General features: G+C 48.7%; 7 protein-coding genes across 7 annotated transcripts; 3 read left to right on the forward strand and 4 right to left on the reverse strand.

Moving 5' to 3' along the window:
• Positions 1-563: 563 nt before the first annotated feature.
• Positions 564-954, forward strand: HETIRDRAFT_324791 (uncharacterized protein; the record flags this gene model as incomplete). Its single annotated transcript, XM_009550943.1, has 2 exons — positions 564-624; positions 680-954. 2 exons carry the CDS (start codon positions 564-566, stop codon positions 952-954), a joined length of 336 nt encoding a protein of 111 aa, XP_009549238.1.
• Positions 955-1238: 284 nt separating this feature from the next.
• Positions 1239-4336, reverse strand: HETIRDRAFT_155984 (uncharacterized protein; the record flags this gene model as incomplete). Its single annotated transcript, XM_009550944.1, has 9 exons — positions 1239-1452; positions 1512-1769; positions 1827-2107; positions 2161-2284; positions 2338-2645; positions 2708-3220; positions 3278-3830; positions 3881-4273; positions 4301-4336. The coding sequence occupies 9 exons, from the start codon at positions 4334-4336 to the stop codon at positions 1417-1419; spliced, it is 2502 nt and encodes an 833-aa protein (XP_009549239.1). The 3' UTR covers positions 1239-1416.
• Positions 4337-4470: 134 nt separating this feature from the next.
• Positions 4471-8772, reverse strand: HETIRDRAFT_155985 (uncharacterized protein; the record flags this gene model as incomplete). The annotated part of the gene is made up of 22 exons (XM_009550945.1): positions 4471-4834; positions 4899-4954; positions 5009-5137; positions 5191-5340; positions 5392-5448; positions 5499-5558; positions 5611-5696; positions 5753-5847; positions 5898-6061; positions 6123-6246; positions 6302-6418; positions 6474-6625; positions 6682-6888; positions 6939-7125; positions 7186-7451; positions 7510-7752; positions 7804-7964; positions 8014-8111; positions 8161-8256; positions 8339-8458; positions 8512-8622; positions 8677-8772. 22 exons carry the CDS (start codon positions 8770-8772, stop codon positions 4640-4642), a joined length of 2970 nt encoding a protein of 989 aa, XP_009549240.1. The 3' UTR covers positions 4471-4639.
• Positions 8773-9433: 661 nt separating this feature from the next.
• Positions 9434-11786, reverse strand: HETIRDRAFT_459999 (uncharacterized protein). The gene is made up of 6 exons (XM_009550946.1): positions 11455-11786; positions 10962-11405; positions 10796-10902; positions 10616-10739; positions 10519-10562; positions 9434-10471 (listed from the first exon to the last, which is right to left on the reverse strand). The coding sequence occupies exons 1-6, from the start codon at positions 11753-11755 to the stop codon at positions 9545-9547; spliced, it is 1947 nt and encodes a 648-aa protein (XP_009549241.1). The 5' UTR covers positions 11756-11786; the 3' UTR covers positions 9434-9544.
• Positions 11787-12075: 289 nt separating this feature from the next.
• On the forward strand, positions 12076-13169 carry HETIRDRAFT_323964 (uncharacterized protein; the record flags this gene model as incomplete). Its single annotated transcript, XM_009550947.1, has 7 exons — positions 12076-12159; positions 12215-12326; positions 12381-12549; positions 12599-12661; positions 12725-12761; positions 12816-13007; positions 13065-13169. The coding sequence occupies 7 exons, from the start codon at positions 12076-12078 to the stop codon at positions 13167-13169; spliced, it is 762 nt and encodes a 253-aa protein (XP_009549242.1).
• A 320-nt stretch (positions 13170-13489) lies between these two features.
• HETIRDRAFT_453495 (uncharacterized protein) lies at positions 13490-17211 on the forward strand (the record flags this gene model as incomplete). Its single annotated transcript, XM_009550948.1, has 6 exons — positions 13490-15779; positions 15836-16120; positions 16173-16250; positions 16304-16549; positions 16603-17018; positions 17080-17211. The coding sequence occupies 6 exons, from the start codon at positions 13490-13492 to the stop codon at positions 17209-17211; spliced, it is 3447 nt and encodes a 1148-aa protein (XP_009549243.1).
• A 671-nt stretch (positions 17212-17882) lies between these two features.
• Positions 17883-24591, reverse strand: HETIRDRAFT_151541 (uncharacterized protein; the record flags this gene model as incomplete). Its single annotated transcript, XM_009550949.1, has 34 exons — positions 17883-18229; positions 18288-18507; positions 18562-18619; positions 18668-18795; positions 18851-18980; positions 19240-19420; positions 19479-19589; positions 19666-19740; positions 20077-20153; positions 20216-20350; positions 20396-20479; positions 20542-20621; positions 20751-21117; positions 21169-21274; positions 21321-21403; positions 21459-21519; positions 21570-21663; positions 21705-21738; positions 21799-21853; positions 21907-21996; positions 22052-22095; positions 22158-22299; positions 22376-22530; positions 22621-22638; positions 22756-22948; positions 23009-23044; positions 23098-23183; positions 23231-23326; positions 23375-23550; positions 23600-23766; positions 23795-23880; positions 23940-24070; positions 24135-24329; positions 24388-24591. 34 exons carry the CDS (start codon positions 24589-24591, stop codon positions 17883-17885), a joined length of 4245 nt encoding a protein of 1414 aa, XP_009549244.1.
• Positions 24592-24723: the final 132 nt, after the last annotated feature.

Consider the following 24723-nt stretch of genomic DNA (forward strand, 5'->3'; position numbering starts at 1 on the left):
CAATTTGAATTCATCTACCATCTTCAACAGATAAAACAACAATCATGTAGACATGATCAACCAGACATGTAAGTCAGTTTATGTTGAAACGAGGTAAGTCACCTCGAACATCGTTGATATCGGCCCGAGAATTTACAAGGGTGATGATCCAAGATATTCTCCTTATCGCCTCACTTTCCCCCTGTCCTCATAAGATATGAAAAATGCAGTAGGCCGGTCTTGTCTATCCTCGGAACGTGTCGATCGCGAATGGCGAAGACTTCGTCCTAGAACGGATGCCACTTTGTACATGGTCACGTGACTCGGGCCGTTTGTGTTTGTGGCTTTGCAGCGCTATTGTCTTGGTCCTGCCTTCCCGGCGCCTCATGATCGCTATTCTTCTCTGTGGGGCAGTCGGACAATAGATGCAGAGAGCCTTAAAAGGCGACCTCTTCCTTTTTCCCCATCGCAGTGGTTTGTGGACTCTATCTCACTCCTTCGTCTGTCTTTTGCTTTCGTACCCTCCCGCGACCGCATAAATCCGTCATAATATTTTGATCTTCGTCTCTAACCCTTCTCACATTATGCTGAGGTACGGATCAGTTGCGGTCGCTCTTGTTCAACGTCAAGTCATGGTTGTCCAAGGTACTGTCCCTCTTATATTTCATTCATCAAAGCTTGCTCAGTGAGATTGCTTCAGCTGCTCATACGTATGACCATGGAGACGGATTTCTCGAAGTGTATACTTTCGCGCCCTTTCACGACCGCGTTTTTACTGCCACTGCTGCGCCTTGTGCGCGCATCGCCCCTGGCGACCTCCTTACAATCTTCCCGGACACAGACGTCTTCAGCATGCCCGCGCGAGACACTCTTGAGTTGCCGCCCCAGGCCTTTGGAGAATACCACGAGCTGCGCACGCGCCATGTAAGGAAATCTGAGAGGCTCTGGGCGGCATGTAAGGCCAAGCTGCGGTGAGAGTGGTGAAGCGATATCCTATTGGATTTGGAATAGGTCAGGCTTCCTCGTTGGCGGCGTTGTCTTTGACGGTTCATATTTTCACGTTTCCAATTTGTTCGATTCCTCATCAAGCTTCAGTATCATTGCTAGCTGTATTTCTAGCTCCTCTGCATACCCTAGATAAAGCTGTATCCGTATTGCTTCCTCATTGTGTCATCGCATAGTTAACGATTATATACCTACTAACGAATTGCAACTACCACTTTCATCTCACCGTCATCTCCCCCACACTCTGTGTCCGTAATGAGTGAATAATGCTTATAAGTGCCAATACAATACAGAAGGTATGATATATATGCCACATCAACAGCGTTCTACTCTTGAAGCGTAAAGCCACAACACGGAGATATAGAAAATATACATAGCTGCAATGACTTGCAACGAACTATGTAACAAACTCGGACGAATCTTTGCTTGTCACTATGCTGCTGGCACGGCATTTGGATCACGATAAACCTGGAGGAATAAACATAGATCGTTTAATTCACTAGACGTAAATTTAAGAGATTACTGACCTTCAGATCCCATATATTTCCAACGCGAGGGTCCTTATCATCCGCATCGGGTTCCGCATCGCCAATACGATCCTCCAATGCTCCTTCAAGTTTAAGCCCACGCTCATTTGCAAGGTGTAAGAGACAGATGAAGCAGAAACTTGTACTGATTTCCGCAAGTTTGTCTTGTGGATAGGACTGTTGAAGCTCCGATAGTACCAAATCAAACACTCTTGCCTCCGACGGATCCGTGCCCTCTGCTGGCGGTTCGTCGAGTTCCTGGAAACCCGATGCATGTCAGTCAATGTTTGGACGGTATTCAATGAATACACGCACCATATTATCTGCGTTTTCTTCTTTCTGTTGTGGTACCACAATATTCAGGCCCTTCCAAATGTTTTCCTTTAGTTTTCGGACATCGACACGTTTGGCACGTTTTGTGTAATTGACAAATTCGGGCCGTACTCGGCGCGTCTGCCCTCGAGTTGCAGCGAGTAAATCTTGCTCTCCAGGCTCAGCGCTCGCGGTAGCGTCGCCACCATCATCATCGAAACCAGGTCCGTCATCATAATCGTCATGGAAGAATTGCGTGTTGAAGGGAATGGCGCCGCCATTGGCTGTGAGACACCAGATCAGCCGACTTCGCCCATCGAGAGACAAAATGACTGACAGTCGTCGCCGTCCTCTATATCACGTACAGCTGCTTGATCGGCAGCAGCTCTGGCCCAAAAATTCTCATCAACTTCACCATCACCGTTTTCATTTAACGGAACACGCTGCCCGCGCATCTTGAGCTAAAGTCAAAGCGACTTCAGTGACCTGGAGAGCATTCTTAATGAGACCTTACCGAGAATTTGGGCTTTAAGAATAGAGTGACAAGCTGCTGGCTAGTAAAATGCATATCATCAGGAAGTGTATGCTCATCCCGCTTCTCCTTCTCTTTGGACTTCTTGCTCTTCGATGTCCTTCGCGAGTTGGCGCTTGCCTTCGCGGTGGATGGTTTGACTAATGTGATACCCGCACCTCGAGTAACAGGTGCGAAAAGTTCTTTCGAAACCTCCTTGAAGGATTTTTCTTCCGGCGATAGAAAATCGATCTTGAATGCCTCCTTTTTCTCTCTTCGTGGCTTTGAAGTGTTTGCATCAGCTGCATCAGCTGATGGGATAAGGGGGTGACAAGTTATCAGAAATGAAACCACGAGTGAAAAAAAAGCTTACGCCTCCGTACGACTTTCCTGAGCTTCCAATGCTCAGGACCGGCCCAGTTCTTCAAGAAGTTTTGGTCGAAATAATCCATCATGCCACCATCCGCCTCTGCGTCAGTCATTGCCATGACAAGATCACGTTCATTAGGCATGCGTCGCGGATCAAAGGGCACAAAGCCCCCGGGGGCGGTATGAGCATGAATTGCTTGTGGACCCACTGAACCGCCTTCATCTTCATCATTCGGGCTCATGGCCTCACCACCGAAGTCATCGCCAACTGCCTGGTCTCCGACAAAAAAGTCCTGTTCTGGCGGGGGACTCGCATCGTTGATTTCCATACCAGCATCACCGGGGGGACCACCAAAGTCTTCGTCGTCGTTGTCGTCGTCGTCTGCCGGATGAGGGGTATTGTCACGGAAAAGTATGGTGTTATCGAATGAAAATGGATCTTTGGAAAATGAAAAACTCTCCAAGGAATGGGATATCGCTTTGGAATCTAGGACAACAAGATCCGGAAGGAAGTCTCCTAGAGTATAAGGAAAGTGAGGAATCAAACTGGATGGGGTATTAAAAATCAACGCACTTCTAAGCTGGGTAAGATCTATCTCGTCTTCTGGTTCCTCCTCCTCTTCTTCCATCTCTTTCCCCATAGAATCACTTGCATCAAACACCACTCTCAGACCACCCTCGGTGCCGACTCCGAGACTCAAATGGTTCATGAGCAACCCGTGGGCACCACCTTCGTCGAAGTCCTCGCAAGTCTTGCGAAAGAGCGGATCTACGCTGAATTCCAGATCCAGTTTCTTGATCTTAAGTTGGGCGGCGTTTTTTGCTAGTGTCGATTCTGCCCGATGATTCTTTGCTCGCTTGCGCTGCTGAGGATCCTGAGAGTCAGGGCTGTCGGACGTTGGCTCCTCTTCGTCGTCACCTCGGCCCTCGGAAGCAAGATTGCTCAAGAGTTTGCCTGTTTCTGTACCAACACTGTCCACACGACTTGTCCAAATCTTGACACAGCCGTCAAGCGTGCTCGATGCGCGTTGAAAGTTGATGGTGTTGTCGTTGTTATTCCGCAACAACGACATGTCATGGAAGTAGTCGATTAATGCAAAGTTCCAGGAGTTGGCAGCATTGATTTTCTGTGTCGCAAGGGTAAGCTACAGGAACAACAGAGATAATCAAGACTCGCATTATCCATGGCCATCTTCATCCATTCCTCGAAGTTTGAGCTCATGACATCTAAAGGGACATTGATCATCGGAGTCTCGACAACGGATGCCAGCTGTTTCTGCCGCGCCTGTGCGGTGCGGGAGCTTTCGCCGACTCCACTTTGCCCCATGTCGATACCTTCCGACGACGGCCCCGCCTCAGCATTCTCTGATGCCAGTGGTTTGGTACTCTTCCTCCTCCTCCTTTTCTCTGCCGCATCATCGTTGATATTGACTGCTCTCAAAGGTGGGCGGCCGGTAGGAGCGTCCGCTGAATAGCTCTTGTCCTGAACCTCGCTGAGTCGCCGTCGTAAGCCATGAGCCTTTGTAGCCTTGGGTGTCTCTTGCTCCGTATCTGCGCCCGAGTCAGATTCCTGAAGAGAAGCCTGAGGTTTTCGAACACGTTGAGCTCGAGCTGAGCGCGCGGTCGCCGCCATTGTAGTTCACGTCTAACAGACGGTCACAGCGTGACAGATCGCGTCGTATTTATCACGTGATTTCCCACGGTTGAAGAAGCCTCCAGGCACCGTTGCTCCGGCGCTATAAGAGCGACTTCGGTGTCTTCGCGCGTAGTGGCAGATAGTGGCCTCGGATATTGATACTCTAAAAAGATCACACAGATGTCAAAGGTGCAAGCAAGCCAAGATTTGTATCTATATCGTCATAGAATATCATGCCACAGCATGATCCGATCGCACGAATATGGATTAATAGGCAGTGAAGAGGCTCCAGTCCGTGTGCTACCATGATTCATCATCAAACCGCTCGAGAATAGCACCAGCATCTTCAACATCTTTCTGAGCTTTCTTCCGCATGTAGAATATAGGGCAATCCTTGCTTGAGCAAAGTACATCCTGATGAAGTGATCCTTGGCAGCGTTGGCATTGGGTCCACAGACGAGAGAATCGAACTTGAAGTTCTGAAGTTGTCAAAACCTGTTGATGTTTCCAAAGTTGCCAGGTTAATCATGCGAGACAATGACTCGTTCAAAAGACATACCTGGTTCTGGTACAGTTCACCCAATCTAGGCCGGCAGTTATTGCACACGGCGCCGCCTGTCGGTGCATCAATAAAAGGTCATAGTAAGAGGCCGGTCTGACGCTGTTCACCTTTGACGCTATTGTTGGCTCGCAATGGCGTTTTGCAACCCATGCATGTCACGGTTTTGACAGCAAACTTCATTAAGCCGCCGATAGTTGGTGTGGCAATCTGTATCGTTCTCGTGTGATCGCCGGAAACTTAAAAAAAACACTGAATGGAGGCAATGAGAACACACAGGAGCAACACGCACGTAAGGAAGATGCTTTTTCGCCAAGAATTGGTTCAAAGATGCGCATGAGGGGTTTCGACAATTGGTTCTCCAGGTAGTACTTTGTGTCAATTGGAATATTGTTCTCAAGCACGTATATTGGGTCTTCTGATTTTTCGTACGCAGCAGCTCCTGTGAGGAAACGTTAGTACGACTAGAGTACTTAGCGACGATGAAGCTGACCTTTCATTCCCTTGATGATGACATATGCCACTCGATCACCCAGTGCAGGCGCAGATCCTACGGTAGAGACTCAATATGAAGAAGCAACGAGCAGACACGATACATACCAGCATCACGTAGCTTCATTCGTTCTGCAAGTTGGACGTGAGCCTGCTTCGCAACATAATCTATCCTCAAAGTCAGTCAGTCAACGTAGTAAGGCGAGGCGAGTGCATTTACCAGCTTTGGCCAGAGCCTTTGTTATAACCAGCTGAGACATATCAATCTTGTTTTGAAGCAGCTCAGAGATCACTTGTTTGGTATAGCTAACGAAGAATAGTTAGATAATCGAAATTCCTGTATTTCGGATACTTTTGCTCACTCTTCGGCTGCTTTGACGTCTCGATCAATCAACATCTTGTGCAAACATGTCTCTATGACGGTGGACACGAGCCGACAATTGTCTCGACGAACAGTCTAAATTTCCGATTCAGACAAGAAATCCAGCAACCGAGAGGATAACTTACCTCGATGCCCTTGGAATCCATCTTATCGTATTTATCTGGTCTCGTCCAGTACAAACCTGCATAACGTTTTTTGCTGATGAGAAGGTATGGGAAATAAACCTTCTCGAACTCAAGCTTGATAGGCTTGATGAATTTCTGAGTCACAAATTCAGCGGCCTCACTACCTACGAGACCGAAGACAACGCCAAATAAGTCACAGGTCTCTCAATGATCAGTTGTGCATACCTAGCGCCATTACTTTCTCAAGATCATTCGGTCCAAACCGCACCATGACAGAGTCCGTATCACCATAGATGACCTCCGCGTTATGCGTATGGCCATTGGCGATACAATATTCTGCTTCCACTTCCTGTACGGAACCTCGCATTCGACGAGGCGAAACTTAGACACAGATCACGACGTACTGATTTCGTCTTCTCGATCATTTGTCGGCCATAGGACGTGACACTGGATGAGATAGGAAGACAGGGAAGCTTGCCGACAGTTGCACCGGTGAAGCCGTACACAGAGTTGGCGCTGATCTGGCGGCAAGCAACGCGATGAGGACTTGTATGTAGACCGGTGCAAGGCACCAACCTTCAGAGCAAGCTGCCGCCCATCAAGTACAGCCCGCTTGAATGGGTCTGTCTCTTTCTTCAAGTCCGCTTTCGCACGTTTGCGCGCCCCGATCAAGTCCTCGAGTACAGTAGGCAAGAGGCCCTTGCGTCTTGATGATGTAACAAAGAGATCTGCGAAGAAGTAGATCAGTCCGATTCAGGCAAAGGTCACAGTGAACCTGACGCACCGTTGTTAGGGGTTTGAATGTAGTCAACGTTTTTTTTGAGACCGAGCCGATCGATTGTCCCCTTATCCAGCAAAGTTGTATAACATAAATTATGGGCCATCATGATGGACGGATACAGAGAACTGAAATCCAACGTCGCGATGGGAACATCATAGTAACCCTTCTTGGGTTCAATGACAGTAGCACCCTCGTATTGTTCGTCGGTTCCTGTAAGTTCCAATGAATACGCCGGCATAGCCACAATCCTTCTAACCCACCTTCGCCCTTAAGAGCGGGAACAATGTACCCCTCGTCATTTGCTTTCCGGAAGAGCTGAGAAAGGACCTTGATGGACTGTCCTCGGGAAAGTAGATAATTGAACGGCACGCCAGTCACACGGGCCATCTCTGTGTAATTGACAAAACACATCAGTTTGTCCAGAAGGCGCTGAGGAAGATAGGCATCCTGTGAAAATGTCAGAGACAAATCTAGCGCTATCCGGAGAGGGCTGGAGAGGAGAGTTACCTTCAAGCAGTAAACAGCCAGACGCCTTCTTGACTCCGAAGTGCCGTTCTGGAGTTCCGTGATGACGGAGTGGTGCACGTCCTCCTTCTGCTCGCCTAAGAACTGCGCACAGACTGAGTTCAAAGTGTAACTGCGAAGCTTATGTTCTCGCTGCATGAACTGCAGCAAATCAAGCTGCAAGCGACCCTCCATGGCCGTGTCTTTCGAATCACGTTGTCCAAATGCCTTGGACGAAAAGTGCGTATCTTTTGTCTGCGTTTTGATTCCTAGTTGACAACAGCTGTTGTCCCACAATCTCATTTAATGAATACATGAATTACCCACCCTTGAAACGGCCCAGGTATGGGAACTGATTCGCCCTGAGAGCCTTTGCACGCTCGATCAAGTAAGGCAAATCAAAATTGGAGGTGTTGTACCCGATGATTACATCCGGGTCGACTTCCTCTACGAAGTTCCTCCATGCTTGAAGCATCTTCGATTCATCCTCGAAGGAGAGAACTTGAGAGCCGACAATATGCGAACAGGTATTCAGGGTGAAGATGTTCCGGATGAATGGCCTACTCTCTCCTGCATCAAGAGTTATGCCTCGACGATCTCAAGGACGACAGATGATTGTACCTTGACAAGTGACCATATTGGCAATTTGGATGACAGGATCGATGTTAGCTTCCGGGAAGATTCCTTTGCGCCCCGCACATTCAATATCGAAACTCAGAATGCGAACGGGAGCCATCTTCGACCACGTTCCCTCAGGAGCTCGCGAGATGAATTGATCCCATCTAGTATAATTCAACGAAACGCAGAGTTGATGATGAAAGAACGCTTTACCTGACGGCGAACTCTATCTGGCAATGGGACTTTTTGTCCTTACCCTTGACCATTTTATACTTGCCAGCAGGAACCTCTATCCAATTCATCCCGACGACCTACAAAGTTGTCAGAGGAGTGTGTCATTACAAGGAGATAGACCCATACTTTAGTGTCAATCATGAAACGTAGAGTATATGCAATGTTACTCTCGTATGTTGGGATGGGGCCGTTGAACAGATTACGAAAATTGCATTCTCCCTTCTCGAAGATGCGTAAACACCATAGATATGTCAGTAACAAGCGATGATAGATGCACAGGATAGATAGATCACTCATCTCGAACTCTAGGCAAAGATTTTGGGTCTGTGACAGTAATTTTCATGAACATGGCAAGATCGTCTCCTCTATAACCCCAGAGGCTTCGTTTGTTGGCTAATTCAATACCACGGACTCCACCGCCGTTCTGATTTTTTTTAATTGACCAGGGATAGCGGGACGGGAGCTCAAGAGACGTACGTTGATGGAATTTTGGAAGGGCAGTAGGTCGTCGTCAGTGAATCCTCGAGGTACAGCGATGTAAAAATAAGGGAAAAAGTCTGTGACGTGGGCAAGGACACTGTGTCCAACCTATAAGATGCAACAGTCAGTCGTTCAAACAAGTGCCTGGATAATACTACAGACCTCTGTTACTCCGAACATGCGCAGCGTGACCCCGCCACTGTTACCGTCAATGGACTCCAGAATATCAATCTGTTGAAAGACTACGGACAATGTCATTGGGTATGTTTGGAGAGAAAGCGTTTCAACTTACTAATGTTATCTCTCGCTGGGTCAATGGGTTCCAGTCGAGGGCGTGCCCATGAGTCCGAACCGCCTTCAGCTTCTACTCCGCACATGGCTGTTTAGAACACTCATTCGGACCATAAATTAAGGCGCGCACCTGTGCTATCTCCTGTTTCTTCCTTCAATTTCTGAAGGACATCTGCGAATGAAGACTGGACACCGGTGGCCTGAGGTTGGGATCCAGATGGTTGCGACCTAGAAGGCTGAGATCCGGAAAGCTGAGTTGCCAGCTTGCGCCTCTTCGTTGCAGGTTCTTGAGTCGCACTTTGAGCTTCCCTATCGTTCCACAACTCTGTTCAATATGGTATGTCGCGTCAAAGTGAGCAAGGGTGGGTACCGCGTCCGTGGCAGATTCTGCATCGTCGTGCGGGTTGGTCCAGGCATGGTCGGGATGGGAGAGCTTCGGATACGTTATCAGACAGAGAAAAACTTCGGATAGTCGTATATGTGGCTTCAAAAGAGTCAATGGAAAGACAAGGAAGATCAACGTTCGGACGCGTGCTTGGTGATCCTCCAGACGCGTCTGCGACCTAGGTGACGCGGTGTGACGCATTAGTGACGCGTGTGGTCACACTCAGCAGTGACCAAAGAAATTAGGGCGCGAAGCTTGTCGGTGCCAGTGTGTACGAGAGTAATACAAACGGTACTCTACAAGATAGGCTGATAGTGGGCTGACATACTAGACATACACAGAAATTCAAAACATTCATTTTTCACCGCTGAGCGCCTTCATTCGAGCTTCAGCGGCTCTCGCCCGCCTCTCCCTCTCGACCTTGGCCCTCATCTCAGGTGTCAACCCCACAACGCCTTCCGTTGAACCTGAGCTTCCACCAAGTTTTCTCGCGCCCAAATAATTATCTGGGCCCTGATGCTGCTGTTTGGGGGCAACCTCTTCAACCGGGTCACTCTCAACCATTTCCTTCTCCTTCGCCTCTCGTTCCTTCAGCTTGTCTTTCAGCCCCTTCCGCCTCACCTTCTTCTTTTCCTCTCTACCTTCCTCCATCTCCTTGCTCAGGGCACTGGGCACATGTCCCGCGGTGAACCAGTCCCACCAATCTGGGTGAGCGCCTGCGCATCGTCGAAAGATATCTCGGACCCCGCGCGTCCGAGCAAGATCGTACGCTGTCCTGCGAGACCCGACAGGTGTTGGTGCCGTATCTGAGGCGTCAGACTGATTCCCGTCTTCAACAGAAACAGCCACAGGGACCTCGATGGTAGGGTCCGCCCGCGCTTCTTCCAGAAGCCAACGAGTGACATCCTCTTGACATGAGTGTGAGGCAAGCTGCAAGAGCGTTCCATACTTCTCTCCAGTCCACTCTGGAACGGGTGCATCGACGCCGCCAATATTTGAGCTTTCCCGTTCCCATAATGATTTCAGAGCATCCAGACGGCCTTTGGTAACCATGTCTATTAGCCGCGTCCATTTATCGCGAAAAAGCTCTTCTTCTTTGGATAGCTTGGGTTCCTTTTCCTTTTCCACTGGGGGAAGGGCTGGGGAAGGCTGTGGCTTCAGCCTCGGTTTTGGTAGCGAAGCGAGGAAAGCTTCGTCTTGGGCTCTAAGGGCATCTTCCGTGAGATGCGATACTTTGACCTTGGTCAGCTCTAGCAAACAACGTCCCAGTTCCGATTGCGTCTATGGTAGAATGAGATACAGCCGCCATCGCATCGAAGAATACTCACTGGTCGGCGGGTCATAAACGGGAACGTTCGAAGTCGCTCATCTCCTAACGACAAGTTCAGATGCTGAACATGAAGCAACTTGAAAATAATTGCATACGTTTGTTGAATACTGCATCATCGTAGTCCATGAATATCCGCTTGTTGGATGTGCTAGCTCTAATCCATATCCTCTCGCATTGGGCAATGTCTTCTGCCCAGTCTCGTAGAAGATTACGAATGTCCTGACGAGAACAGTGTCAGTAAAGGGAGCAGCCCAACACAGAGGAAACATGCGCACATCACGAAGGGCTTGCTCTCCATACCTTCGAAGTTGAGCACCTGCGCTTTTCGCTTTATGCTTGGCGTTATCGTTTACAGACTGCGAACCACCTTGCTTTCGGCGGGCTAGAAAGATTCAGCTGTGTCAAAGACTTAGATTGTAAGACTCTGTGAAGATGACGGACTGGTATATCGATGAAAAGTCTTGTGCTTCAGCACCTCCGTATCAGGTTTGGGTCGCTTTGGTTTCTTTCTCATGCCAGCAAAATCTTCTCCATCCTCAGCTGAACTGCTGACACGCACAATGGCACCTGCGAAGTGTCCCCCAGCGACCATAAACATGGCCCACGTCCGTCCTTCTTGAACGCCTTTCTGCATGGCTTTGAGGTCATCAACATAGGACTCATTCAAAGATGATGCGTCAAATATTGCTTTGTAGACGCCAATCTGGGTGGACGGTGGTGAATGAAACCAGGCAAGAGCAGTCTGTGGAACTGTCGGCCCAGAGGATGGGGATGGAGAGCGAGAGGATACTCTCGCCTTCTGCAGTAAGGTCCTAACTGTATCGGATTCTTCAGAATCACTGTCATCGGATGAGGATGCAGAGCCAGATATTGAATCCTCCAGACCTGCCATAATGAGTGAAGGAACTTTTCATGGGGCTTTCTAACTACATACCATCGACGAGTTTCGAGAAATCAGCCTCCCCGACAGCTTTTCCTCCGTTCAACCGTACTTTGACATTATACCGATGCCAATCGGAGCGGTAGTGATTCCGTTGCTCGCCTACATCAATGAAAGAAGCTCCAAGGCAAATATTGCAAGTCCTGGCTCCCGCTGCGGTTTGTGAGACAATATCTGGAGGCTCTGCTCGAGAGGGAGAGATGACAAGGGCTTGCGTTACAAGATTTCGTGGCGTGAGCGACTCCAGGAGCTCTTGAGGGAGAGAAAATACGTGATATTGAAATAACGGAGGCATACCGGAGAACACAATTCGAGGAATGCGGAGGGATGGCGGGGGTGGGTTATTCAGTAAAGGCTTGAGGCTCACTAGAATTTATATATTTCAGTCGCAGGCTGTGCGAGCTGCATGCGGAGTCACGATTACTGTGGAACGGAGGAAAGAGTCAGGGTGGGATCCGTGAAGATCTGTCGAGAGATCTACAGCAACGGAGATTGCCGGCCACATCTTCGCGACCTGCCGAAATCTGCACATTTGGCGGCCTGGCTTCATCTCACTTTCGTCTATCTCATCCAGCAACCTCCGACAACCCACCCCACGTACCCGAGCAGACTGTCATGGTTTCCTCAGCCTTTGCTGATCGTCCGATCAAGAAACTAGTCCTTTTCGATGTCGATGGCACCCTGTCTCTCGCGCGTCAAGTAAGCCATCCGAAAGGTCACTAGGGGTCCTTCAATCTCTGACTCCTTCAATCAGGCTGCTTCGCCAGAAATGCTTCAGTTGCTCAAGGACCTCCGGAAGAAACTTGTTACCGGGTTTGTTGGCGGCTCCGATCTCGTCAAGATTTCGGAGCAGCTGGGAAACAATGGTATGTTGTGAGGTGTCCATAGGACTTCGTTTAGGCTCATGAAGCATGTTATAGTCGTGAACGACTTCGACTTCGCGTTTGCAGAGAACGGCTTGACAGCGTACAAAATGGGGAAGGTGCTACCGTCCCAGTCCTTCATCAAGTTTATCGGAGAAGATAGATATAAGAAGCTTGTCAACTTTATTCTGCACTACTTGGCGGACATAGATATTCCTATCAAAAGGTACCTGGGTTTGCCTCTGCTCCTGTGTACCCATCCAACGCCTCGTCAGAGGCACGTTCGTGGAATTCCGGAACGGAATGATCAATGTCAGCCCCATCGGACGTAGTGCGACGTGAGTCCACGAGCACGCATGTGTCTGCGAGAAATGGTCTGACGGCGATACTCATCCTCACAGAATACAAGAGCGTCTTGACTTCGCAGACTACGACAAGGTACCGTGACTAGGCATCCTTCTCTTGTGAAGGGATCCCGATGACTCTGTTCAGGTGCATAATATTCGGGCAGCATTCGTCAAAGTTCTGCAAGAGAAGTTCCCAGACTATGGCTTGACATACGCGATCGGAGGTCAGATCTCTTTCGACGTGTTCCCGAACGGTTGGGACAAGACGTACGCCCTCCGCCATGTGGAAAGCGAAGGGTTTGAGGAAATTCATTTCTTTGGGGATAAAACCTACAAGGTACTTCTTGTCTACTTGTATAATTTGACTTATGACGAACACAAATTGCGCCCGCAGGGCGGAAATGACTGGGAGATATTCAATGACCCTAGAACCATCGGTCACTCTGTAACAAGCCCCGCGGATACAGCAAGAGTTTTGAAGGAGCTATTCTTTAGCTGATGACCCAACATCGACTGTCTGCATGGTCATTTCAGGCTCCCTTTAGAAATTTGGGATACTTTCATAAAAGGTGGCTGAGGGTCGAATGAATGCACGAGACCGGAGCGCGTTGATTTTAAAAGGAACACTTTTTGTATCATTCTTTGAGCAGACGGAAGACGGATCTGAAACTCTCCGTAGGCTGGGAACCTCTGAGAGCTCAGAATTCGTGTCGCTTCTGTGCGTGACAGGCTGAGGGGTGTAACGTGTAACGTCACTGAGCCGCGAGCAATGCTCAGGCCACAATTTGGTCAGCAGTAATCCTCGCACTCCTTTCCATCATGTCCGCCCCAAATTCTCCCAGGTTGGTCGACTCGTTTACTGTGCCCAAGGATGTCCTCAAAGAGTTCGAAGAGCTCGCCGAAGAAGAGAACGTTGATCCGTTCGCAGAAACTGCTTCCAAGCGCCAGATTGCCTCTCGCCAGTCCGACTACCACAACCGTAGATTTAGCCGCGTGGCCAACGAGAGCGCTGATGCATTCCAAGGTGCTGAAGATGGGAAGGAAATGGAGGGGGGATACAAAGAGGCAATGCGATTGCAGATGTTGGAAAAGGAAGAGGCGCGGGTGAGGCGGGCCATTGAGGAAAAGGAGAAGAAGGAACGAGAGGAGGGTAAAGAGAAGATGGACCTAGACAGGACGCCCCCCGCTGCAGAGATTGAAGCGGCTGCTAAGGAGCTGGAGGAAGCGAGCGCAGGTTCGAAACGCAAGCGTCGTTGGGATATCCCCGACTCGTCAGACAGAGCAGAGGAGAAGGCAGATACCGGAGAATGGTCAAAGGAGGCTCTCGAAGCATCTGCGCCCAAGAAACGACGCTCGCGATGGGATGCTACCCCTGTTGACGTCGGTGAGACTCCCAAGCGATCACGTTGGGACCAGACGCCGGTCGCAGGTGTTGGAGGTGCAGAAGCTCCCATGACACAGATTATAATGAACGCGCCGGGATTCATGTCAGAAGACAAGCACAATCGCTTTCTTACAGACGAGGAACTCGATGCTGTTCTTCCTTCGCAAGGCTACGCGATCGTCACTCCACCACCAGGATATGCTCCTCTGATGACGCCACGGAAGCTCATGGCAACGCCCATAACGGAGGTGGGTGGTTTCCAAATTCAGGACAGCTCTGATGCTGCAGCTGCAGCCGCAGCCGCGGGTCTTGCTCCTGAACTGCCCACCGAAATCCCTGGAGTTGGCAACCTTGCATTTTTCAAAGCCGAAGATGCACAATACTTTGCGAAGATTCTCAAGGAAGAGGATGAGACGGAGCTGACAGTCGAGGAGATGAAGGAGCGGAAGATCATGCGTCTTCTCCTCAAGATCAAGAACGGCACCCCTCCAGTTCGTAAAACAGCGCTGCGCCAAATCACAGACAAGGCGCGGGATTTCGGTGCTGGACCCCTCTTTGATAAGATTCTTCCGCTTCTCATGGAGCGGACGCTCGAAGATCAAGAGCGGCATCTACTCGTCAAGGTCATTGACCGCGTTCTGTACAAACTGGACGATCTTGTCCGACCCTATGTGCACAAAATCCTCGTTGTCATTGAGCCTCTTTTGATTGATGAGGACTATTATGCTCGTGTCGAAGGTCGCGAGATCATCTCTAATCTGTCCAAGGCAGCTGGTCTTGCCCACATGATCTCCACCATGCGGCCGGATATCGACCATGCCGACGAATATGTCCGCAATACTACTGCTCGCGCGTTCTCGGTCGTCGCTTCCGCACTCGGCATTCCTTCCCTTCTTCCATTCCTGAAGGCCGTTTGTCGCAGCAAAAAGTCATGGCAGGCCCGTCACACTGGTATCCGTATTGTGCAGCAGATCGCTATTATGATGGGATGTGCCGTGCTCCCTCATCTACGGAATCTCGTCGAGTGTATCGCACATGGACTATCAGACGAGCAGCAGAAGGTTCGCACGATGACTGCCCTCGGATTGGCCGCACTCGCAGAAGCTGCTGCACCCTACGGTATCGAGTCTTTCGATAACGTGCTTAAGCCTCTTTGGCTTGGTATCCGCCAGCACCGTGGCAAGGGTCTCGCTGCCTTCCTCAAGGCTATTGGGTTCATTATCCCGCTCATGGACCCTGAGTACGCGTCCTACTATACCAAAGAAGTCACCGTCATCCTCATCCGCGAGTTCCAGACTTCCGATGAGGAAATGAAAAAGATCGTGTTAAAGGTCGTCAAACAGTGCGCCGCAACGGAGGGTGTCACACCCGCATACATTCGCCAGGACATTCTCCCTGATTTCTTCAAGTCGTTCTGGGTGCGTCGTATGGCGCTTGACCGGAGAAACTATAGGCAGGTTGTAGAGACGACGGTCGAACTAGCGCAGAAAGCAGGCGCATCAGAGATCATCGGGAGGATCGTCAATGAGTTGAAGGATGAGGCCGAGCCATACAGAAAGATGGTGATGGAGACAATCACAAAAGTTGTCGCTTCATTAGGCGCTTCAGATGTAGACGAACGGTTGGAGGTGCGCTTGGTCGACGGCATCATCTATTCCTTCCAGGAACAGACCACAGAAGACCAAGTCATGTTGGATGGGTTTGGAACAGTAGTGAATGCTCTAGGTCAGCAACTATTTGTCTCGTGCATCCAAGAAATGTAGCTCACCTGTATTTGCCAGGCATTCGCGTCAAGCCATACCTCACCCAGATTGTGTCGACCATACTTTGGCGCCTAAACAACAAGAGTGCCAAGGTCCGCCAGCAGGCTGCTGATTTGACCAGTCGTTTGGCTGTTGTCATCAAGCAGTGCGGTGAGGACCAGCTCTTGAGCAAACTTGGTCTGGTTCTTTTCGAACAGCTTGGTGAGGAATACCCCGACACACTCGGTAGCATCATTGCAGCGGAAGGTGCAATTGCCAACGTGGTGGGAATGACCCAGATGAACCCTCCGGTCAAGGATCTCCGTGAGTGTGCTCATCACTTCTCAATGCCATTTACTAATGTGTCAATATCTAGTTCCCCGTATGACGCCTATTCTTCGCAATCGACACGAGAAGGTACAGGAAGCTTCTATCAACCTTATCGGTCGCATTGGTGAGCTTTTTTTGCGGAATATGAAATATGCATCACTGATGATATGTCCATAGCTGATCGCGGTGCTGAGTTTGTTCCCGCACGAGAGTGGATGCGTATTTGCTTCGAGTTATTAGACCTTCTCAAGGCACACAAGAAGGGTATTCGTCGTGCGGCTGTCAACTCCTTCGGTTACATCGCCAAGAGCTTGGGTCCTCAAGACGTACTGTCTGTTCTCTTAACGAATTTACGCGTGCAAGAGCGTCAGAGCCGTGTCTGCAGTACTGTTGCCATCGCAATTGTGGCAGAAACTTGCGGTCGTAAGTGCACTGCACTCTTCCATACAAATTGAGTCTAACTTTGTCGCTTTTAGCATTTACTTGCATCCCCGCCATCCTGAATGAGTACCGCACGGCCGAACTCAATGTCCGCACAGGGTGTCTCAAGGCCTTGTCCTTCGTGTTTGAATACGTTGGGCCACAATCTGCCTATTACGTCGACTCAGTTGTTACCATGCTCGAAGATGCCCTCACAGATCGTGACTTGGTTCACAGGCAGACCGCTAGCACCATTGTGAAGCATCTTGCCCTTGGCGTAGCTGGTCTGGGCTGTGAAGACTCCATGATGCATCTCATGAACTTGGTTTGGCCAAATTGCTTCGAAACGTCACCACACGTCATTGGCGCGGTCATGGATGCCATCGAGGCTATGCGAGTCACGCTGGGTCCCGGTGTCCTCCTGAACTATGTGTTGCAGGGATTATTCCATCCTGCAAGGAAGGTTCGCGAGGTACGCATCGATTTTTGTCCCTTCTTACGCGTCATCGTCTTGACTCGATTTTCTCGCTCAGGTCTATTGGCGCACTTACAATGCGCTTTATCTTGGTGCAGAGGATGCTCTTGTTCCTTTCTACCCCGACCTCTGCGAGTTGAGCGAAGGACAAAATGTTTATGACAGACATCCCTTACAGATGTTCATTTAGATTACCGCCGTTCTCTTGTGTTTGTATTGGTTTTGACTCGTTTATTCTCTTTAGCTATGCTATCTGACTCCTATACGTTCCATGTACTTTATATAGGTCTGCGATGAACCGATTGTCCCATTTCCCGCTGAGGCGCGGATGTACGTCGCGTGTCAAGTGTGTCACTTCTTCGAAACAATTTCTCGGGGCTCGATCACGGCGTTGCCTTGTATCTTGTAATTGCACACCTAAGGATATCTTTGCGGCTGATTTCGTTTGCAGTTCAACGAACTCTAATCCTCTATATCAGCCTCCAAAACACTGGATGACGAACTCGGGTCAATATCACGAGACATTAATTTAAGTTCGATGCGCACCAAGGCTCCGATTCTCTGTTCGCAGGAACATATGAAGAAAACGTGAAGGATGGGCCAATGAAACTCCCCGGATTGAGGACGTGACATCCCTCATATGTCATGCGGTAGCTCTCATACTTATCAGCAAGAATGAGCTGCACAGGAACGGACGTTATCATGCAGATCTACAATGATAAGGCTTGGACGCACGGCAGTCGGTAAGGGGTATAATCGTAGAGCGTGATCGTACTCTGACAACATTGGTTGTATGTTGTCTGTCAGGGGAGTAAGATGACTCTGGTCCAAGATCGTTTGGACAAGCTTCAGGAAGGTCTATTAGTCCTGAACCAGTGTGCTGCGATTCTTTACACGCACATATCTCTTCAGCTCTTCACCCCTGACTGTCGGTTTCACTCCAACGAGGTTTCGTAACATCCTTGCCATCATGTCTTCCCGGAAGATGACGATTTCTTGATCAAAAAATTTGATACGATATGGATTACTGCCCAGTTGTAACTTCGGTACCTTTGACTTCAAGCGGGAGACGAAAGACGAGAGCAGAGGTCGTCGAGGTAAGATGGAATTGATCGCTAAATCCAATGGTCCTGGCACCAGTACGAAATGTGTATTTTGCGTCATTTGAGGATAGGAAGCAATCAAATCGGCTAATGAATCAAATCCCTCTGTATGATCACCACAAGTTAACTCAATCCATAGACGCCGAGATTAAATACCAAGTACCTTGGTACTTTGAGATATCCCTGTTGCTTCCCTGGCTGATGCCTCGACTGGTGAAGTTGCCACACATAATCATTACTTTGGGAATGAAATTGGTTTCAATGCAGTTGTCAAAGAGTTTTTGAAGGCCGCGAAGGGTATCCGGATGATCGAGCCAAACATCGGACAGGACGAAAAACGTAACATCTGAAAGATCTTCCTGGATGCGGAGCGCATATTGGGACTGCAAGGCAACACATCAGAGATACGACGATAGATGGCGGACACAGAAACTCACGTCTTCTAAAGGGGTAGTAGCACCTTTCCCCAAGAAGTCTACATGGCCGTAGATTGACCTAATGAATGTCAGACTTGTGAGCCAAAATCATGAGATCTTTGCTCACCGCGCTGTTTGTCTGCTTTCGCACGGAGGATGCCCTATCGCAATGACAATGAAAGTTTGATCCTCTGTGTAGTCCCCTTCAACTAGAACGAAGGCCCCTTCCGTAAAAAAGCCTTCGCTCGGCTGGTTCTGGACGCAAACTATTAGGGAAATAAAGAGTGATGGTTTTTGCTCCGATGCCCACAAGTTGTGAGAAATCAAGCTCAACAAAGCCATCTTGATCTTCAAGACATATATTTCCTTCTTTTGTGTGGGCAAGCATGCCGAAGAGCAAGAATCGCTGGTCAGCGCGTCCCAAGAGCTGCTTCGTAGATCTGATCTTTGGCATGTTCAGATCACATGATAATTGAGAGCTGTAAGACGCTCTCACAGTCAAGAGGTGTTCTCTGTCTCTTGTCGGTAAGGTTGAAGGTGTAAAATGTTCATTTCTCAATATCGTCTGCCTTATGACATTGAACCTGTTCCTCATCGCCGTAACTCGCGATTCAGCGGAGCCAAGCGGTGATAATAATTGAGAGCCTCTTAATCCAACAATTAAGTAGGCGGATAGCGGTGTTTAAACGTCTTGCTCACTGTTCAAAGGTACCCTTTTCCTGAGACCAATGCCACGCGGGCATTTCGAAGGCGTTGACAAAAAAAAGATGGCTGTCCGGATGGATGGAGACGTCTTCTTTCTGCGTACCATGCTCCCCTGCATTCTGGAGATTATCGTACACGCGCTTTAGAATGTGGAATGCAACTTTCATATTCGCGTCTGATTTGCACTAGTCAGGTCACATTATGCGTAGGATCTAATGTGATTCTTGACTTACCATCTTGTTTATTGTACTCCTTCGCTATGAGCTCTATTGAATTCTCCACATCATTGTCGGAAATCTCGTGTCTGTCTAGGACATCCTCCAGGAAATCGAGTTCTTCAGGACCTAAAGAGTGGCTGTATTTGCGGAAGACCTGAAGGAAGTAGAACCTCGTTATTCACGATATGTCGTAACATCTCACCTGGATTATTATCCTCTGTCGTGATACTGACATAGTGTGGCAGGTATACGGTAACAGTTGAAAATGCGGTTAGACCTGGTCAGACGCGTCGCGCAGCGCGGCGGCAGGCGCGACGCGCTTTCAAATATGAAATTGGTAAGGATTTTCCACGGCCTGCCGTGGCCCGGCGCAGTTTTCGCCAAAGAGAACTACTCATTGACGGCGTAAAATGAAGTGTAAAGAACTGCTTTCATTGTCGGAAAAAACAGCAGGAGTGATGTAGCTATTTATAAAAGTGCATGCAAACAGATGAAAGGGGATTACAGCTCGTTCAGACCGTTCAGAATGCAATGTATCAAGGAGATTCAAGGAGCAAAATCTCGAAGGTGCGTCAGCACATTGCAGGCAACAGCAGAAGATTTCCATGCTCACCAGTTTCGTCCAGTAGGGTGTCTTCGTCCAAGCATGCCTGGATCCAATCAGCAACTACAATATTGCGCCGCTTGGGTCTGAAATAACCGAATTAGTCAAACAAGATGCCGCATATGAACTGTGATAGTCATCGTCGTACTTGGACGTTCTGGAGATCAGCTCACGACGACGGCTATCATCACGCTTGTCGATTATGACATGTGTGAGCTTCGGGTCGTCTAGCTCAACGACGGCCCCTCCGTTTTGAATGATCATCTTATCCATCTCGAAGAAACTGCCGGGGATCAGTGCGTGGCCTTTGGGTGAACATAGAACATACTTTCGGCTTATATCGTCTTCGTGCTTGGCCTTGCACGGCATTCCATGCTTCCGAGCATTGTCAGGAGAGTCTAGGTAGAAGCATCTAGCAGAATGTGGAAGTCACGATGCGGACGTGTACGAAAGCAAGGATGAACATGAACATACAGATGTTTGAAAATAAGCTCTTGATCATACTCCATGGCGTTGTCATTTTCGCCCATTTTCACGTCAAGGCTGGGCTTAGTCTACGGGTGACGGTCAGAGATGTTCATAGAGTCAAACCCGCAGAAAATGTACTTCTGAGACTGAAACTGCCAGCTTCGACTAATTTTATCGTCAGGCGAGAACGTCACGAAGGAGCTGAATGGACATACGGAATCCTGAGATACCTCATTATCCGTCGATTCCTCTGGTATGTCCACGGATAACCATTCGTCATTGACACCAATAGGCTCTTCGAAATCCTCATGATCCGAATCAGGATCAGTAGCTGAGTCCGACATCTCTGCCGATGTTGGAGCGGTGTGCTTCCGTTGGATTTGAAACCAATCTCTCAGCTCTGAATCCTCGTCCCCGGTATCCGTTTTCTCATCGTCTTCACGTCTCGATTCTTGTATGAGTGCGGGCGCAGTTGGCGTACCCGATTCGCGCACAGCATTCAACTCGTCGTTCGCGCTACTATCATCCTCGATATTGTAGTCGTCGCTGTGCATCCGCACGGCGGTGGCATGGAAGAAGTACCTTGAAAGTGCCATCTAAGCCTGAGATATCAGAAGAGTCGGAAGAATATACTTCTTTGACATAGCAACTTTCTCCGATGCAGCTACACAGTCGATGATCCACTGCGGTCGGATGATATCGTGCAACCCCTTGTCCATGATTGATTTGATATCGTACGCTAGTCTAATATCAGACACCGCGCGTCAATTGAAGAACGTACTCACGGGTCGTTCTCCCTCCATAAACCACTAAAAGACCAGGCTGATTCTTTGCAATCTGGACAATCTTTCCGCCATTTGCCCGAATTCTAAGATAAGTGGGGTGTATTAAAAAAACGCTTTATCAACATGTCCGTAGCTTACATCTTGAACATTTCTTGTGTGTCTGCGTCTCGCGTTCTTGACCTGGGATCTGATACTACTGCTGGATAGGTGTCAGCTTTGCGTTCACATCTTTCATGCACGAGCACTCACTGAAAGTCATCCCCTCAAATAAGTCGGATTCGACTTGTACACCCTTGACATTCGTGCTTTGATACTCCGGTAGCATTAACGGCTTGAGAGGTCCCTTAGACCCTAATTGAATATCGAAGAAAGCGAAACGCATACTTTTCCATTGCCCTTGCGTTTCTTTGTGAATTTGCTTCATGGAAAAGGGTCAGTGTAACGTTCTTTGGTCCAAACAGAGAGCGAGAGCGCATACCCTGCTTCATTCTCTGCCTTCCTTTTCTTTTCAGATCGATGACTCTCCATGACAGCTGCATACAAACTTTCAAATACTGTTATGCCACGAATGATCGGGGACGCATACCTGTAGCGGTTACGCAATCGTGAATTGATAGATCATCACGGATTGACAAGGCTCTCGGGAAGCGCATCGTCATGCCGAGGTGATACTGGTCTAAAGCGAATGGATTCAGACACGGTGTAAGGGAGTGTATATCTTTCATGCATACCCGAAGATGTAATCTCAGCAGCCTTGACCTTGATGATGAATGAACTGTGCCAGGTTTCAAAGGGCTGAGCGAAGAATACGGCTTGAGCCTTAAAACATGGACAAACTCTTCAGGGTCAAGATATACATCGCCCTTATCCTCGAGAGACCTCGCTGCGGTTTGCAAAAAGCTGGGTGAGTTTTGTTGATCCCAGGTCTTCCATGGTTTGTCTCGAATCCATAAATAGTCCGTGTAGGAGAATCCAGAGCCTATCCGAACAAATGTACTATATCTATTTTGAGGTCGCTCTCAGCTGGTGTTCCAAAAAGAGCGAGATTTTGTTACTTGGGTTCCTCCCCTTCATCAGAATTGCGATCATCAAGTACGGCACAGATGAGTGTCGAGACTCCGCCTCCTCGTCTTCCGGATCCGTAGTTGGCAGCTGGGCTTCTTGATGAGGACATTGCGGGAAACGCACAGAGGACCATATTGGCACCCACCTACAACTAGAATATCAATAGTCTCTCCCATGTTATCCTACGCAACGGCATGAACACATGGAAGGTTTTGAAAGTTCACGGAGAACATACCATATATTCCGGTTTGACCTGTTGATGTCACGTTATAAGGCATGAACAAAATGAGTCTCGCCAAAACTTGCCTTGATCCAATCACGATTTCGGCCGTCCAAAACATACTCTGCTTCTGGATGTTTCATTACTAACCCTTCTCCTCTATTAGCCATGATTTCGTCCATTTTTTCACGGACATCTTTTGCAGTTTTAGCTTCAAATTCTGCGACAAATTCAATTCGCCCGTGAATCTCTGTAATATATGCTTTAAGATTGCGTTTGCGAAATTTGGTGGACCTGTGAATGAGGGATATGCCATTCAGGTAGAGGAGATCGAATATCTTGACTGAGACGTGACAATTAGCAACGAGGGCGAGATCTTAGATAGTAAAGCACTTGGACGCACAGCACGGCCTAGGATTGAATTCTTTCTTGTTGTCATCTGATATATAGAATAATTGAAGCGATATGAAGATAAACAGAAATGTTGCTTACTCAGCGCAGCAGTCTTGAGCGTTCCGAATGGTAGATTTTTCTCAGAGACTGGGTCCCAGACAAGCATTTCTCCATCCAAGATGACACTGAAACCGATTTTAAGGCAGAGTCTCCGTGGAAAGAAGCAGCTCACTCTTCTATCCGCTCATCGAATGCAGCATCAATGAAGGGTGTCAAACTTCCTGTACCGACATGCTTGCCATACAGATATGTATAGTCTTTGCCTTTCCTATCGTGGATTGAGCGAGTATTTCAGAATAGATGGATGCTCGCTCACCTCGAACAATAGAAATATTCATTGCCTCTTTTGTGAAGCTGCATGCGTTCCCCATCTAATTTTTCCTCCAAGATGAATGTTCGTCCTCCCATGTCTTTGACCGATTCTTCAATGCGCTTGGTCGGCCTCTTGCAGAGCATGGGTGCGAAAGCATGAAACAATTGCACCGCTTTTTCCTGCATGGACTCAATCACAAAGATATTTTCCATGTAATACGGTGTATACCTCAGCGTTCAGCCGGCGCGCAGGATCCCAGAGCTCCCATGCCACTTTTTTGAGGTCTGAGCAGGTATTGAACAAATCGTGGGCATCTGGGTGAAAAACCGAGAAGATTGTGGTTTCTTTGACGTTAACATTCAGGTCTGGACAAAAGGTTGGCCTGTCTTGACCCCCTATACTTTCAGTAGCGGCGCACGTTACCTTTCAGGATAATCCTTACGATCCAACGCTGTTCCTCCGGCGTGGTAGAGTTGTAGATGCGTTGCAATATCTTGACCTGAGCGTCACTGAAAGCGATGGTAAGTATCTGCTCATGACAAAGCTCTGGAGCGATGATGATACACACTGTTTTCCGGTATTCTTAGAAAGATCGTCCAATATATTATTCAGCTCATGGACTGATAACAAACTCTCAGTCACAGAAGACCGCTTGTTGACGACTTCGTATAGGACGAGAGGGAAATCGCCAGAAGATCTCTGAGTCGTCAAATATGTTTGCCTGAGTTGCTGCACCCTTATAAAAACAGTGAAAGTTGCGCACGTATCTGTCCGAAGGCTTCTTCCAATTTAGAAGCTGGATTGCATCCGGGTCCTTTGAACCTAATGGAATCAGTTTAATGTAGGCTTTGGCCAAATTCCTTTCTTTCAGGCCATAAATTGCTCGCTCGCGATCTTTCTGGGGCAGAATGAGGCGAAGGACAGGGTAAAGGTCGTAGCCCACTTGTTTTCGCCAATGCTGAGCCACAATTTAGCCTCTGCATTCACTGACACCAAAAGCTCGACAGAAAGCGTACATCAAACCATGCATGCAGAAGCTTCCGTCTTTTCTCTGGCTTTCTCTCGCTCTGTAGTTTGTCAAACAAGCCAGCAACCACGGAGAATGGAGCAGTTCCATGGCGAACTGGAGGTGGTGGCGGGAAGTCGGGTTCTTCATCGAACAGTTGTGCAAGGATTTGGGAACTTGGAGGAGAGGTGGGAGCAGGTGTAGGTTGCATCATTTGAGTATTTGCGGTGTTGAGAGAAGTCATTCAAAATAACGTTCGATTCGCGAGACACTTCCTGACGAAGTTCTCGTCAGTGGCTCCAACTTGGTCCAAGGAGGCGGCAAGTCGACGAAACCACATTACGTT

The sequence above is a fragment of the Heterobasidion irregulare genome, assembly GCF_000320585.1.
Source record: "Heterobasidion irregulare TC 32-1 unplaced genomic scaffold scaffold_08, whole genome shotgun sequence".
In the NCBI taxonomy this organism is placed as follows: Eukaryota; Fungi; Basidiomycota; class Agaricomycetes; order Russulales; family Bondarzewiaceae; genus Heterobasidion; species Heterobasidion irregulare.